This window comes from Abramis brama, assembly GCF_963993115.1.
Source record: "Abramis brama genome assembly, chromosome: 4".
Taxonomy (NCBI): Eukaryota; Metazoa; Chordata; class Actinopteri; order Cypriniformes; family Leuciscidae; genus Abramis; species Abramis brama.
Genome location: NC_139966.1, coordinates 22691226 through 22706952, shown reverse-complemented (window position 1 = coordinate 22706952; position 15727 = coordinate 22691226). Strand labels below are relative to the sequence as shown.

Below are 15727 nucleotides of genomic sequence, written 5' to 3'. Positions count from 1 at the left end.
GCATGTAGGCTACCATTATTAACATGGAAATGTGTCATACGTTTGTGAAGATTACGCTGTAAAACCCCAAACGTTTAAAATTAAAGTGAGCCATGAGTGGTCCACTATGGAATTATTCTTGTGCCAATAATAATGAACGTAGCTTTTCAAGAAACTAATGGAAATATAAATTGAAACTGAATAAAATATCTTTGAAACTGAAAAAGAATAAATCACAGGCAAATTTTTTGACTTCTTTTTTAATACACTGCATGTTTTGCTAACTATTTCTCATATTTCAATCGCTGATCTGAACTTACAAATGCGCTTCCAGAGTTTTCATTTGCGCTTCTGAAGTTTTCGTTTACGCTTCTGGAGTTTTCGTTCGCTGTTCTGACACATTTCTCTCGTGGGGGTGGGGCTAGTGGCAGTGTGTTCTCATTGGCTACTGAGGTTTTGACTGGCAGCTTCTTCACCTGGAAGTGAAGACGTCAGTGTTGTGTTTACATGTGTGGATTTAAGCGGCTGTAATCGCAGCTTTCTATTTCATTTGAGTGATATTAAGTTTATATCTGTATTTATTTGCTGCTACACTATATTGTTGAGATGATTTAAAATAGAAGGAATAGTACAGACGAATGATATCATTATCATTAGTCATCGTCGCCATCAGGATACTTGATAGCCTACTCGTGGTAAGTCTGATTTTTTTTAAAATACTATAGGCTACTAATACTATTTATAATAATACAGTACTGGCTTTTTTCAGGTGGAGAGGCATTTTAGAGCTCAGTGAGAGCCCATAACATTATACAGCTATGTTGTCTTGATTTGACTGTTAGCCCAATCATTACATGACTTGTTTATCTACATTCAGTTACAGTCTTCGATTAGATCATATTTCCCCCCAGCCACCCCAAACAACATTGGGCTAGAGTACTGTACAGTATCTGTACTGTAGCCTAGACACTACAAAAAGTACTATATCAGTCAATGACCGATGCCATAGGACCAGAGTGCTGTCAATCACTGCCTGATTCAACTTTGGCAATGTAAAGCCTTTTTTACCATGCCAATAAAGCTATTTAAACCTGAATTTATCAACTTATGATTAATTTGCGATGCAGAGTTTTTGAAAGAGGAGAGACACGACTTGACCACAGAACACATCTCTGTTCATAATATGTAAACACTCAATTATTTTGAAGTATCCTGGTCGCAATATTTATTCTGATTATTTCTGTGAGATAAAGATGACTGATAAAGCTATTATATGTAGGTAGTATGAGTAACAAAAGGCATTTTCTGTGTCCATATTTGACTAATAATAATAATAATTGATAAAAAAAAAAAAAAAAATTGCACTTCAAATGAACATTTCTGAGAAAAATGTTTAATCTTTAACAGTCTTTAATAATAAATATATATCCAAATTAAAAACTTAATACATGTAATTATGACTGAAAACATCCAGCAACTAGGGAATACACAGCCATGGATGTTTATATATAGGGCTATACAGCCATCTACTGGTTACACAACAGTATTACAGATGATAAATGCTGCATGACTCCGAGGTAAATATTTAGTACTGTAAAATCTCTTAAAACATTTATATAATTTGTTCTGGAATAAATATTTTAAGTCTGCAACTTGTTACTGTATGTGGGAGTTCAAAGCATTGTATTGTTAGATTATAATACATTTCCTCTCTCATTTTCCAGGGAGTGGAGCAACTTTTCCATAAACAGAATTATGATGCTGACACAGAGGATGGAGTGATAGTACCAGAGATCCACTGTCCCTATCAGACAATAATCTTACTCTGTTCAGACACATCACCTTTGAATGACTGGGATCTTGATCTTCAGACACCTGATTTATTTTATTTTAATATTATAAACTAGCAAATATTTTAATTTCCTCTAGATTAAAACAAACACAGTTCACAAGTACACAAGAGGTTGCACTTTATTCTTATTAATTATTACTGATCTTGGATTAGCATACCAACAGCATATGAATGTTAAGGGCATAGTTCACCCAAAAATAAAATTCTCACTTATTTTACTCACCCTCATGCTGTCCCAGATGCATTTTACTTTCTTTCTACAGATAAACACGAATTAAGATTGTAAGGAAAGTAATCCATCTCTGTGAGTCCTAAAGACGCTTTAAACCACACACAGTGAGTGTGACGGTAATCCATGCGACCTCAGTGGATGAATCAATGCCTTCTGAAGTCAAACAACAGGCTAGATAAAAGAAATACTAATAATGTAAACTGTTTTAACTATTAAAAATCACTTCCGACCAACTGTCTTACGTACATGGGTTACAATCCACTTGTATTATGGACTCACAGGATTATTTCCTTAAAACTCTTTGTTTATGTTTATGTGAAGAAGAAAGTCATTTACATCTGGGATGGCATGAAGGTGAGTAAATGATGAGAGAATGCTCATGTTTTTGGGTGGACTATCCTTGCACTGCTTGTGTCCAGTCACTGCTTTGTTACTTGTACTGCAACAGGAACTGCTCAAAGAATCATTGCAACATTGAAAATGTATATGAATTTTTTAAATGTATTCTGTATTTGTAATTGTGCATTTTGTATAGTAATGTATATCATGAGAATACTGTGCATTACATGTATATTATGCAGTTAATGTTTTGTGGATTCTGGTCTTTCCTGTCACAGCATAATTGCATCCAAGACCTTCACTCTGATGCTTGTGTATATGCTTTAGTGACAATAAAGAATGTACATTTATTGGAATTCATTATTTTCAATTACATTCATTTAACTGGTTGTAGAAGTCACAACTGAAACGGTTGATGACTGTTAAAATATATTTACAATTTTAAATGTTAGAAGATAGTATTAATTAAATGAAATAACTAAATTCAATTATCAAAAAAAAAAATGGCAACAAGAACATTCTTTGGGTGACATATGTAAGGAAATGCCCTTTGAGGTCTGTATCATCTGACAGCAGGCCAGTATTGTAATTTTCATATTGTTTAAATTCCTCTTATTTAAGTGATCATTAATTTTGATGGTGTAAATGTATATCATGCTAACAATGAGTAGTGTGATGGCCATGGTTGCCAACCTTGATTACCTTAAGTGAAACTTTCTTGACGGATGAATATATCACACACGTTTGCTAGTATTCTCTTTAAATTGTAACAGCTCAACCTAATCAGAGCCTAACATGCAGAATAATAATCAGGAATAAACAAATATTCTCTGAAAACATTGGACACTACAATATTTTAAGTATTATATACAGTACTTTAATGTACAATTACACCTGAATAGACTGAATAGATCTCTTGTGCTCCTAAAAGCTTCTGTCGACAAAGTAGTAGCAGCAGGTAAATACAGATAAAATTAAAAAAACAAACCTAACTTAATATCACTAAAATGAAATAGAAAGCTGCGATTACAGCCGCTTAAATCCACACATGTAAACACAACACTGACGTCTTCACTTCCAGGTGAAGAAGCTGCCAGTCAAAACCTCAGTAGCCAATGAGAACACACTGCCACTAGCCCCACCCCCACGAGAGAAATGTGTCAGAACGGCGAACGAAAACTCCAGAAGCGTAAACGAAAACTTCAGAAGCGCAAATGAAAACTCTGGAAGCGCATTTGTAAGTTCAGATCAGCGATTGAAATATGAGAAATAGTTAGCAAAACATGCAGTGTATTAAAAACGAAGTCAAAAAATTTGCCTGCGATTTATTCTTTTTCAGTTTCAAAGATATTTTATTCAGTTTCAATTTATATTTCCATTAGTTTCTTGAAAAGCTACGTTCATTATTATTGGCACAAGAATAATTCCATAGTCCACCAAGACATTATACCTCACTCAAATATTTCAAATTTATCCCATTCTTATAATACAAACCTGTGTCCTATCCTATGCGAATATTCCATCACCAATAGCCTAACCCTAAAACTTTTTTTAAAAAATAGAATGTTTAACATCAGTTTATCTGATGACAAATCAAATAGCCTAACATATACAGTACCTTTTTTTTAAATCTACATAAAAAAAAAAACAAAAAAAAACACTTAAATTAAATTCATTATTCTTAAACGATATCCATTTTATAAACGTAATTTCGATTGTAAATCTTATCATGTTATATTCAAACTAACGTAGTTTTAATCTGATAGGCTGCCATTTCTTTACAAAAAAACATTAACTGGATTTCAGCGAATCAAAAACAAGCAGGCGTATACGTCATCTCAATTTGAAAAATACGAATATAAAACCCGCAATATTCAAAAACAGCTTCAATTGCGCTCAAGAAGACACCAGCCCGCCAAATCGGCAACACTTCTAAAGAAACATTTAGAAATGGAGAAAAACGCAAACAAAGAAGACGACCCAATAACTGGATATTTTCATTCAGTTTCGCCAATAAAAACATCAAAAAAAAATAATCGGTATTTTAATTGTACAATACAAACATCGAGACAAGAATACCATCAGGCTGTATTTTTCACGCCTGAAAAACACAACAGCATCATCACGGCAGAGAGAAACAAGACCCCGGTCAAACTGAGAAATGCAAGAAAAACAATTGGTAAGTATGTGTATAACTTTACAATAATAATAATAATAAAAAAGATTATTATCCCATTTATCAACATTAGGCTACATAATTTTATTCTATGCAAACTATTACAAATGTATTAATTGGTACCAAAAACAGTACACATTTAAATGTTTATTAACTGATACACAATTAAGCTAAATTACAAGAAATAACCTACATATTTTGTAAAGCTATTAAACACGATATATTACGTCCTATGCTTTACCATTGAGAAAGTCATACGAACTTTTTTGTCTTTACAAGAAACCACGGTTTTATACAACAATTGTTTTATCCAACGAATATCTCTTCGTTATTACACAGCGGGATTTTTTTTGAATAGTTCCTGCAAACTGTACCACTTTCAATAAGGGGTTAAACGGATCGTAGTTGATCCGTGAACCACTTGCGCTTCAGCATGTGATTCAAGAAACATTATCATTTGCATTTTTTTTTCGTAGTCGGTCAACTGTTACCCATTGATTTTAAACGAGACTACATCTGGAAAAGACAGTGGTGTTTAATTACTCGCTCACAACCGCACCCAAAGCACGCTCACTCACAAAGTGGATCACATTCAGATAGAGCGCGAAGTCCAAGTTGATTATCTTTTGCGTATCCATGTACATTGATGGACACACAACATGTCAAAATACCCATATCTGCAACTATTGTGTCTCAAGTGATCACGAAGAGTCCAAAAATAAATCATGTGTATCAATCTGTGCATTAATTCTATCTTAATTGCCTTCACATTATAAATACCTACTGTCTTACTGTAATTCATGTTAATCAAACAAAACTGCAAAGCTTATTCTACAGGGTGGGCCATTTATATGGATACACCGTAATAACATGGGAATGGTTGGTGATATGAAAGTCCTGTTTGTGGCACATTAGTATATGTGAGGGGGCACCACCCATCTTGAGGAGTTTGCCCTCTCACATATACTAATGTACCACAAACAGGACTTTAATATCACCAACCATTCCCATGTTATTACGGTGTATCCATATAAATGGCCCACCCTGTATATTAAATTCATACTGATCATCAGTTGTTACATTTACATTTCTGTACCCAATATAATTGCTACATTTATAATGAATACAATTACAAAATGGACTACCTGTTTTCTTATTGTTCCCATATAAATGAACTCACAATACATCTACGTACTCTACTTTTTAGCTCACAACGAAGATTTCGACGTACAATGCACACGAGAAACAACTGTAGACGTGACAAGTGGACTGGACTTCCCCTGCAAACCTCCTCAAGAGACTCAGCTGAACATAGCTGACATATCCAAAATGCCAAGTCGCCAAACGGTAAGTGAATAATATAAAGTTGTGATATAATAATGTAGAAATAAAAAATAAAGCTTATTAAATGATCCATTTAACTAATATATCATAAAGCTGTAGCCTAGATACAATAAATGTATTATATTATGATTTTTTTAATTATTAATATTATGTAATGTTTATATACTAAAACTTTCAAACCCAGTTTCACAGACAGGGCTTATATTAACCCAGGATTATGCCTTACTTTTGACATCAAATAGGACATTAAAATAGGTCAGTGCCATTGTTTTGTCTCAAGATGCACACCAGTACGTTTTTTAAAAAGGCAAATTATAAAAGCTACTTAAAACTCCTATTTGAACTAAAACCTAATCCTGGTTTAGTCTTAAACCTATCTTTTAAACCAAACCATAATATTTAACCATCATAACTATACTGCTTTAAATTGAAATACAAATTGTAACAAATGTTTACATACAATTTACAGAATCTGCAAAATGTTTGTAAAGAGGCATAAAAAAACTACATGGTTTTAACTTACAGTATGCCATGAATAAAGTATTTCACAAATGTTATTCCACAAATAAACAGTCTTTATTAAAATAATTTTGTGTGTGTGTATGTATGTATGTGTGTATGTATATATATATATATATATATATATATATATATATATAGTAGTGAACTATATATATATATATATATATATATATATATATATATATATATATATATATAAACCACAGCTGTTATGATTTCTGATAGTTGTGAATAACATGTTTATCCTGAGGAATTTCACTACTCACTGTTCTTCAGTAACACCTTATAGTTTAAAATGTGGCACTCAAACACACTGGTTATAGGTTGTTTGTTTTAAATAAATTATTAACTATTTACTCTACTTTACAGGTTTTGAAACTCAACGCAACAATTTCGAGCCTCAACAAAACAAGCACCATGATGACCATCCGGGACACAGAGAGCGAAGTCAAGTCCTGCAGAATAGGAGACCAAACAGGAATGATTCAGCTGTCCCTATGGGACAATCAGATAGATATGGTAAAAATTGGTACAACTTACGAATTTACAAACCTGTCAACCAGAACATTTAGTGGTAAAACATACCTGACAACCACAAGAAACACAAAAATTACACAACAAAACACAACAGTTGTATTGCCCACCACATCAGACACAGAAGATGTTGATACACAAACGAACACAATTACACAAACAATAGAGGGCAGCACAATTTCCATGAAAAAACTGTGTCCCAAGTGTCACAGCACACAATCAGACTTCAACACAAAGTTAAATTTTCACAGGTGCACTACCTGTAAGATACTGAGGAAACAGGAGAGTTACATTTCAAAATGTAATGGCACATTGATTTTGAAGCTTGAAGAGAATGAGCTGTCATTGACAATTGCAAATTCTGTGCTGACTAGATTCATTAGAAAACAAAGCACACAATTCCTAGATGCACAGGACATTGAAGAATTTCTTTTAACATGTGGGCCTGTGACTGTGACTTACACAGACGACAATCATGTCATAGAAATGAATCAATCAATCAACACAATTGAAGTCGCCTCAACACATGACATAGATGGCGAACTTTGCACCGTCACAGATTTAGTGTCATTCTCTCAAACCTCAGAATCAAAAGTCCCAGGTGATAAAAGAAATTCTTCTCCTACACAACACGTAGAAGTAGAACCAAAACAAACAAAACCCCCCAAAGATCAGTAGACATGTCACCATGGTTAGGTGAACAATCCCTTTAAGGCACAATAAACGGTAAGTTAGGGTTAGGGTTAGTAATGAACTAACCCTTTAGACATACACATTACAGACATAACATACACAAACATACATTAATACATAGTCATGGTATTTTATTTTATTTTATTTCATTGTACAACCTGAAAATTATTATTATTATTAACCGTTAAACTGTTTTGATTATACTCTGATACATTTATTGTAGGCCTAACTAACATGTGTTCTATAATTGTATGTTTTATAATTCAGTCTGTTAATGTACAAATGTTTTTGTTCTATCACTTTAATTCTTACACTTTAATTTATTGTTTTATTATAACTTCTGTTCACCTAATATTTGAAGACTTTTTTATTTCCAATTTTACCCTGACAATGAATCTTTTTTCTTTCTTTTTTTTTTTTACACAATTGTTAACTAACACTTTGCTTTTCCATTTATTTTGATAACTTGATAATTCATGTGTTCCTTAATGTTATTTAATGTTCATAAATGATCTGGTTCTGAAAAATAAAAAAATTCAACAGCAATATTCAATGCCACAATATTTTCTTTAAACTCCTTCACAAACATGTTGTCCAAAGACAATTTGTTTTACTTTAAACTGTTTACTACATTTTCAAAAAAAAAGAAAAGAAAAATCTCACGTTTGAATAATGCCAAATATTGTAATAACCATTTTGCATTACAGTTAAATCCCCACTAGGTAAGATTTCTGTTTTGGTCAAACAACGACCCCTAGAGTCGCTGTGGACTACTTGTAATTAACGTTACTGTCGTAAATACCACTCACGCAGCAGTCTCTTCACTCACGGCCTGATCCCCTGTCGGTCCCTGTTCAGTCGGATGGAAGCTGTAACGAGTGGAAATAAGGTGTGGCCCCTTTAAGAGCTGTGCGTGCCCTGTTGAACTGTCGGCAGTCTGTATTGTATGTGCGCCTCGAACACCCCGTAAGCGAGTTGTTTCTGTTTGATGCTCATTCTTGTCCTATTTTTGTCTATCAAGTAATGCTGTGGACGGTAGAACATGTGACAGACAGTTACACGAGTTCGATTGGGGAATAAACACAACGCGTTACAAATCGTCGGACATCGAACAAGCACAGCTAGCCTCCAAAGATGTCTACTAATCCATCAACAAGAACGCCAGGTGCTTTTTAGCTCACACCAACGAGTGAAAGCTTGTCCGAGTGATGTACAATATAAGCAATATAACGTTATTTACAAGGCCAATAGCATGTGAGGACGTGTTGGGGGAAGTGAGGTAGCCTATGCCGTAAAGCAGTCGAATTTTGTAGTTCTTTTTGTTCTCGCGGGTTACTACCCGAAACCCGAAGTTTAAAAGTACGATTAAAAACGATACAGACCCCGTCAGGCTATGGCAGACGTGTCATTCAACCTATTTTAAGTCGATGTACCATCACAAGAGTCTTGGAAATATATTATGAAGGTTGAAAAGTTACCTGGTGCTACTTTAAAATGTGTGTCACTGAAACAATACACATCCAGACAAGTAGGGGCAAAGTGCAACATACAACGTAAAAGACCACCATTTCATTCAGAAAAGTAAACCCAGGGACTGCGGCGCCCAATAACAACGAAAAAACAAGAAATACGATATACCACATAGACTACAGGTATTTATTCTTAGTGACGATTTATGAACGATCTGTTTATTGCGTCTGCACGTGACAAATGAACGAAAAACTCTGAAGGTAAATCCATTATGTTCCTAGTATCTTTGCCAGCATTATAATGATGTTTTAATTCGGAATATGATCAACATTGCGTAGGTAGATGTGTTGGGTGGAATTTGGATGTTAAAAGTTTAATACACTTAAATAAACTAAATAACTCGAATACGATTGGTTCGTCAATAAAATGATACAAACTTCCCATCACTACAACACCGATAATACATAAAATTCAATGATCTTCACCACTTACACAACAAATTAGCAAACAAATAGTTACAACGTTGTACAGCACGAAACCTATAAGCAAAATCCGCAGACGCGCATGTATCCACTGGGAGCAGGGCTGCTCGATTATAGCAAAAATCATAATCACGATTATTTTGGTCAATATTGTGTGTGTGTAAGCATGCATTATTGAGTTAACATGGAGAAACTGGTTTGCTTTAGTGCAGAAAACTGGTAAAAATAATGAAAATAAAGTGAAACTGAGCCAATAAGTGGTCTTCTAGTGCCCTCTGCTGACCATTCTACTTATGAAATATTTTCACATGTGCTTTGTGCAAATCACTTATATAACAATAACTATTATAACAAAATCATATTTTGTCAGTGTTTATAACTTCATTTGCACTGACACTTCACATAATTGCTAGTTATGTGGTAAATCACGCTAGAAACATGGTAAATCATAGTAAATAATACTAGAATGTGGTTTATCTCCTGATAAATCATTCTAGAACGTGGTATATCATGGTAAATCATGGTAAACTGTGTGTGTGTGTGTGTGTGTGTGTGTGTGTGTGTGTGTGTGTGTGTGTGTGTGTAAGCATGCATTATTGAGTTAACATGGAAAAACTGGTTTGCTTTAGTGCAGAAAACTGGTGAAAATCATGAGGTTTAAAGTTAAAGTGAGCCAATAAGTAGTCTTCTAGTGCCCTCTGCTGGCCATTCTACTTATTAACTTTTATTAATGAAATATTTTCACATGAGCTTTTGCATTCATACTTGGACACACACTAAAAAATCACTTATATAACAATAAATATTATAACACAATCATATTTTGTCAGTGTTTATCACTTCATTTACACTGACACTTCACATAATTGCTAGTAATGTGGTAAATCATGGTAAATCTGTCAAAAAGCTTTGAAAAACATATTTCCTATGGTAAATTGCCTGTATTGGCTGTAAATGGACTTTTCCATCTATTATTTCAGTGGTTAAAAGCTTTCTCAATAAATCTTAATGTCTTAAATGCTTAAATGCCTTAAAGGCCTTAACTGCTTGAACCCCGATAAATGCTGCTAGCAGCTTTAATTATTATTATTATTATTATTATTCTGCCGTAAAACGCATCGTGCAGCCCAAACCGTAAGAGCTGGAACTTTGAAACTTTGCCAGATGGTAGTACAAAAATCGAGGGAAGGTTCAGAGATTATGACCCCGATTGGCCCATAGGTGGCGCTATAACAACCAAAAGCGCAAAACTGCTCATAACTCCTAGACCGTATGTCGTAGACTCAAGTGTCTTATATCATTGGAAAGCTGGACGCCTGACGAACAAAACGTATATCTCCGATTTTATTTCCGCCATGATAGATTTTCCGCCATTTTGAATTTTGTCAAAAACCTACTTTTGCGAACTAGTCCCTGGTTTTTTACCCGATTGGTACCAAACCAGTGCAGAAATGTTCTCTGGAGACTGAATATCAATAATTATCGAAAAAAAGTTGAAATTTCGATTCACGGTCGCTAAGGGGCGCCAAAACGTACGTTGTGGGAGGGGCCTATTTTATTAAAATGGCTATAACTCCCAAAGTAAATGAGGTATCTTCACCAAACTTGGTACACATGTGTATGAGTTCAATCTGGGGTCACAGTAAAAAAATCGCGACGATTGGCCTCATGGTGGCGCTATAACATGAAAAAAACATAAATCAGGCTATAACCACCTGACCGTTAGTCCGATTGACTTGAAAATTGGTATGCAGTGTCTTGGTCCAAGGTGCCATGTATGTGTATGAGGACATTGGCGTATCTCAAAAAACATGGCCGCCATCGGCCAATGAAGTTTGAGCACCTATTAGACAAGGTTAACGGAGGCCGATCGAAACGAAACTCAATGGGCATGTTCGGCTCATGGCCCTAGAGGTCTGTAAGAATTTTAAAAGAAATCGGCCACTAGTTGGCGCTAACGAGTTTTACGGCTCTGTAATCACGTGGTGTTACAAATATCCACACAATATGCATATCATTTGATAGATCTCCTCATCCTGAACAACTTTGCCTCAAGAACCATTGCTGTCAATCAAACTGTTCATTAATTATTCATGAATATGTTAAAAACCTACTTTTGCGAACTAGTCCTAGGTTTTTTGCCCGATCGGAACCAGACCAGTCTAGGACAATTCTCTGGACTCTCTAGATCAATAATTATCAAAAAAAAGTTGAACTTTTGCATTTGGATGGCTGTAATAGGGTCATTTATAAAATGGGCGTGGCAAAATACACTAAAAACCCTATAAATCCTAAATGAAAACTCATAACTTCACAAAAGTTGGTGAGCATATGTGACATAATATCATTAACAAGCATGCAACATTTTATGGAGATCGGACCAAAGGTGGCGCTATAACAGTTAAAAGGCTTTTAAACCATATATTTCCTATGGCAAACTGCCTGTATTGGCTGTAAATGGTCTTTTCCATGTCTGATCATATAATTTTCATATCATAATGTTAAAAACTATCGCATAACCATTCTCTGGACTCACTAGAACAATAGTTGTCAGAAAAAGTTGAACTTCTTCATTTGGATAGCTATAATAGGTTCACTTCAAAATGTGGCCTTTACCAAGTGTCCCCGAAAGCCTATATCTCTTTAATCAATGCTCAGACCTTCTTAAAAACAAGTCAGAACGTGTGAAATATCACCCTGAACAAGGATGAAAAATTTCAGACAGATCGGACAAAATTTGCCTCTGTAACAGTTAAAAAGGTGAAAATGATATGAATTAATGGCATATTAAGCCAATAAGTGGTATTTTACTGCCCCCTGCTGTTTAAAATAGTCATTTTGTCATATTGTTCTATAATTTATATTTAGACTTTATAAAATCCCTATTTTAACATTTACAATTACATTTACTCAAAATCCATCTGTTAAAGTATTAGTATTGACAGTTTGATCACATCATATATTTCAAATATCTGTATCTACAACATAATGTGTGTGTGTAGTCTTAGGTTTCTAAATAAATTCTGAATAATCTGATTAATAGCTTACAAAGACTTTGTGAAATGTTTATAGACCATTGAAATATATTTTCATAATGACATATCCCAATAGCATTGAAAAAACAACAACATTTGTCTTTGTGTGTGTGTGTGTGTGTGTGTGTGTGTGTGTGTGTGTGTGTGTGTGTGTGTGTGTAAACATGCATTATGGAGTTAAAATGGAAAAACTGGTTTGCTTTAGTACAGAAAAATGGTGAAAATCATGAAGTTTAAAGTGAAAGTGAGCCAATAAGTGGTCTTCTAGTGCCCTCTGCTGGCCATTCTACTTATTAATTAAATATTTCCACATGTGCTTGCATTTATACTTGAATACACACTAAAAAATCACTTATATAGCAATAACTATTATAACACAATCATATTTTGTCAGTGTTAATCACTTTATTTGCACTGACACTTCAAATAATTGCTAGTAATGTGATAAATCAGGCTAGAAACATGGTAAATCAAAGTAAATAATACTAGATTGTCGTTTATCTCCTGGTAAATAATACTAGAACGTGGTATATCATGGTAAATCATGGTTAACTATGCTGTGTGTGTGTGTGTGTGTGTGTGTGTGTGTGTGTGTGTGTGTGTGTGTGTGTGTGTGTGTGTAAGCATGCATTGAGTTAACATGGAAAAACTGGTTTGCTTTAGTGCAGAAAACTGGTTTAAAGTGAAAGTGAGCCAATAAGTGGTCTTCTAGTGCCCTCTGCTGGCCATTCTACTTAATAATGAAATATTTTACATGTGCTTTTGCATTCATACTTGGACACACACTAAAAATCACGTATATAACTAACTATTATAACACAATAATATTTTGTCAGTGTTCATCACCTCATTTGCACTGACACTTCACATAATTGCTAGTAATGTGGTTAATCATGCTAGAAACATTGTAAATCATAGTAAATAATACTGAAATGAGGTGTATCAAGGTAAATCATGCTAGAATCCTAATAAATCATTCTGGAACATGGTATATGATAGTAAATCATGCTAGAATCATATTAAATAATTCTTGAATGTGGCAAATCGTTGTGGGAGGAGCCTATTTTACTCAAATGGCTATAACTCAAGAAGTAAATGAGATATCTTCACCAAAATCAGTACACATGTGTATGGGTTCAATTTGAGGTCACAATAAACAATTTTATGGAGATCGGACCATAGGTGGCGCTATAACTGTTAAAAAGCTTTAAAACCATATATATCCCATGGCAATTTGCCTGTATTGGCTGTAAATGGTCTTTTCCATCTATTATGTCAGTGTTTACATGCTTGCTAAATAAATCTTAATGACTTTTGATGCTTTTGTGCTTAAATGCCTTAAAGGCCTTAACTGCTTGAACCCCGATAAATGCTGCTTGCAGCTTTAATTTTTATTATTATTATTATTATTATTATTATTTTCCCCTTAAACGCATCGTGCAGACCAAACCGTAAGAGCTGGAACCTTGAAACTTGGCCAAATGGTAGTCCTCAATTTGGGGAGAACCTATAAAAGTATGACCCCGATTGGCCCATAGGTGGCGCTATAGCAACCAAAAGCGCAAAACTGCTCATAACTACTAGACCGTATGTCGTAGACTCAAGTGTCTTATATCATTGGAAAGCTGGACGCCTGATGAACAAAACGTATATCTCCGATTTCATTTCCGCCATGATAGATTTTCCGCCATTTTGAATTTTGTCAAAAACCTACTTTTGCGAACTAGTCCTAGGTTTTTCGCCCGATCGGAACCAATCCAGTGCAGAAATGTTCTCTTGAGTCTGAATATCAAAAACTATCGAAAAAAAGTTGAAATTTCGATTCACGGACGCTAAAGGGCGCCAAAACGTACGTCGTGGGCAGGGCCTATTTTACTAAAATGGCTATAACTCCAGAAGTAAATGAGGTATCTTCACCAAACTTGGTACACATGTGTAAGAGGTCAATCTGAGGTCACAGTAAAAAAACCGCGGCGATTGGCCACATGGTGGCGCTATAACATGAAAAAAACATAAAACAGGCTATAACCACCTGACCGTTAGTCCGATTGACTTGAAAATTGGTATGCAGTGTCTTGGTCCAAGGTGCCATGTATGTGTATGAGGACATTGGCGTATCTCAAAAAACATGGCCGCCATCGGCCAATGAAATTTGAGCACCTATTAGACAAGGTTAACGGAGGCCGATCGGAACGAAACTCGATGGGCATGTTCGACTCAAGGCCCTAGAGGTCTGTAAGAATTTTGAAAGAAATCGGCCACTAGTTGGCGCTAACGAGTTTTATGGCTCTGTAATCACGTGGTGTTACAAATATCCACACAATATGCATATCATTTGATAGATCTCCTCATCCTGAACAACTTTGCCTCAAGAACCATTGCTGTCAATCAAACCGTTCATTAAATATTCGCAAACATGTTAAAAACCTACTTTTGCGAACTAGTCCTAGGTTTTTCGCCCGATCGGAACCAGACCAGTCTAGGACAATTCTCTGGACTCTCTAGATCAAAAACTATCAAAAAAAAGTTGAACTTTTGCATTTGGATGGCTCTAATAGGGTCATTTATAAAATGGGCGTGTCAAAATACATTAAAAAGCCTATAAATCCTAAATAAAAACTCAGAACTTCACAAAAAGTGGTCAGCATATGTGACATAACATCATTAACAAGCATGAAAAATTCTATGGAGATCGGACGATAGGTGGCGCTATAACTGTTAAAAAGCTTTAAAATCATATATTTCCTATGGTAAACTGCCTGTATTGGCTGTAAATGGTCTTTTCCATCTCTGATCATATAATTTTCATATCATAATGTTCAAAACTAGTGCAATACAATTCTCTGGACTCACTAGATCAATAATTGTCAGAAAAAGTTGAACTACTTCATTTGGATAGCTATAATAGGTTCACTTCAAAATCTGGCCTTTACCAAGTGTCCCCGAAAGCCTATATCTCTTTAATCAATGCTCAGACCTTCTTAAAAACAAGTCAGAACGTGTGAAATATCACCCTGAACAAGCATGAAAATTTTCAGACAGATCGGACAAAATTTGCCTCTATAACAG

General features: G+C 34.8%; 1 protein-coding gene across 1 annotated transcript; it reads left to right on the top strand.

Annotated features, from left to right (window-relative positions):
- The first annotated feature begins 4935 nt into the window (after positions 1 to 4935).
- On the top strand, positions 4936 to 8308 carry LOC311081459 (uncharacterized protein). The gene is made up of 2 exons (XM_084111997.1): positions 4936 to 5925; positions 6814 to 8308. Exons 1-2 carry the CDS (start codon positions 5749 to 5751, stop codon positions 7654 to 7656), a joined length of 1020 nt encoding a protein of 339 aa, XP_083968123.1. The 5' UTR covers positions 4936 to 5748; the 3' UTR covers positions 7657 to 8308.
- Positions 8309 to 15727: the final 7419 nt, after the last annotated feature.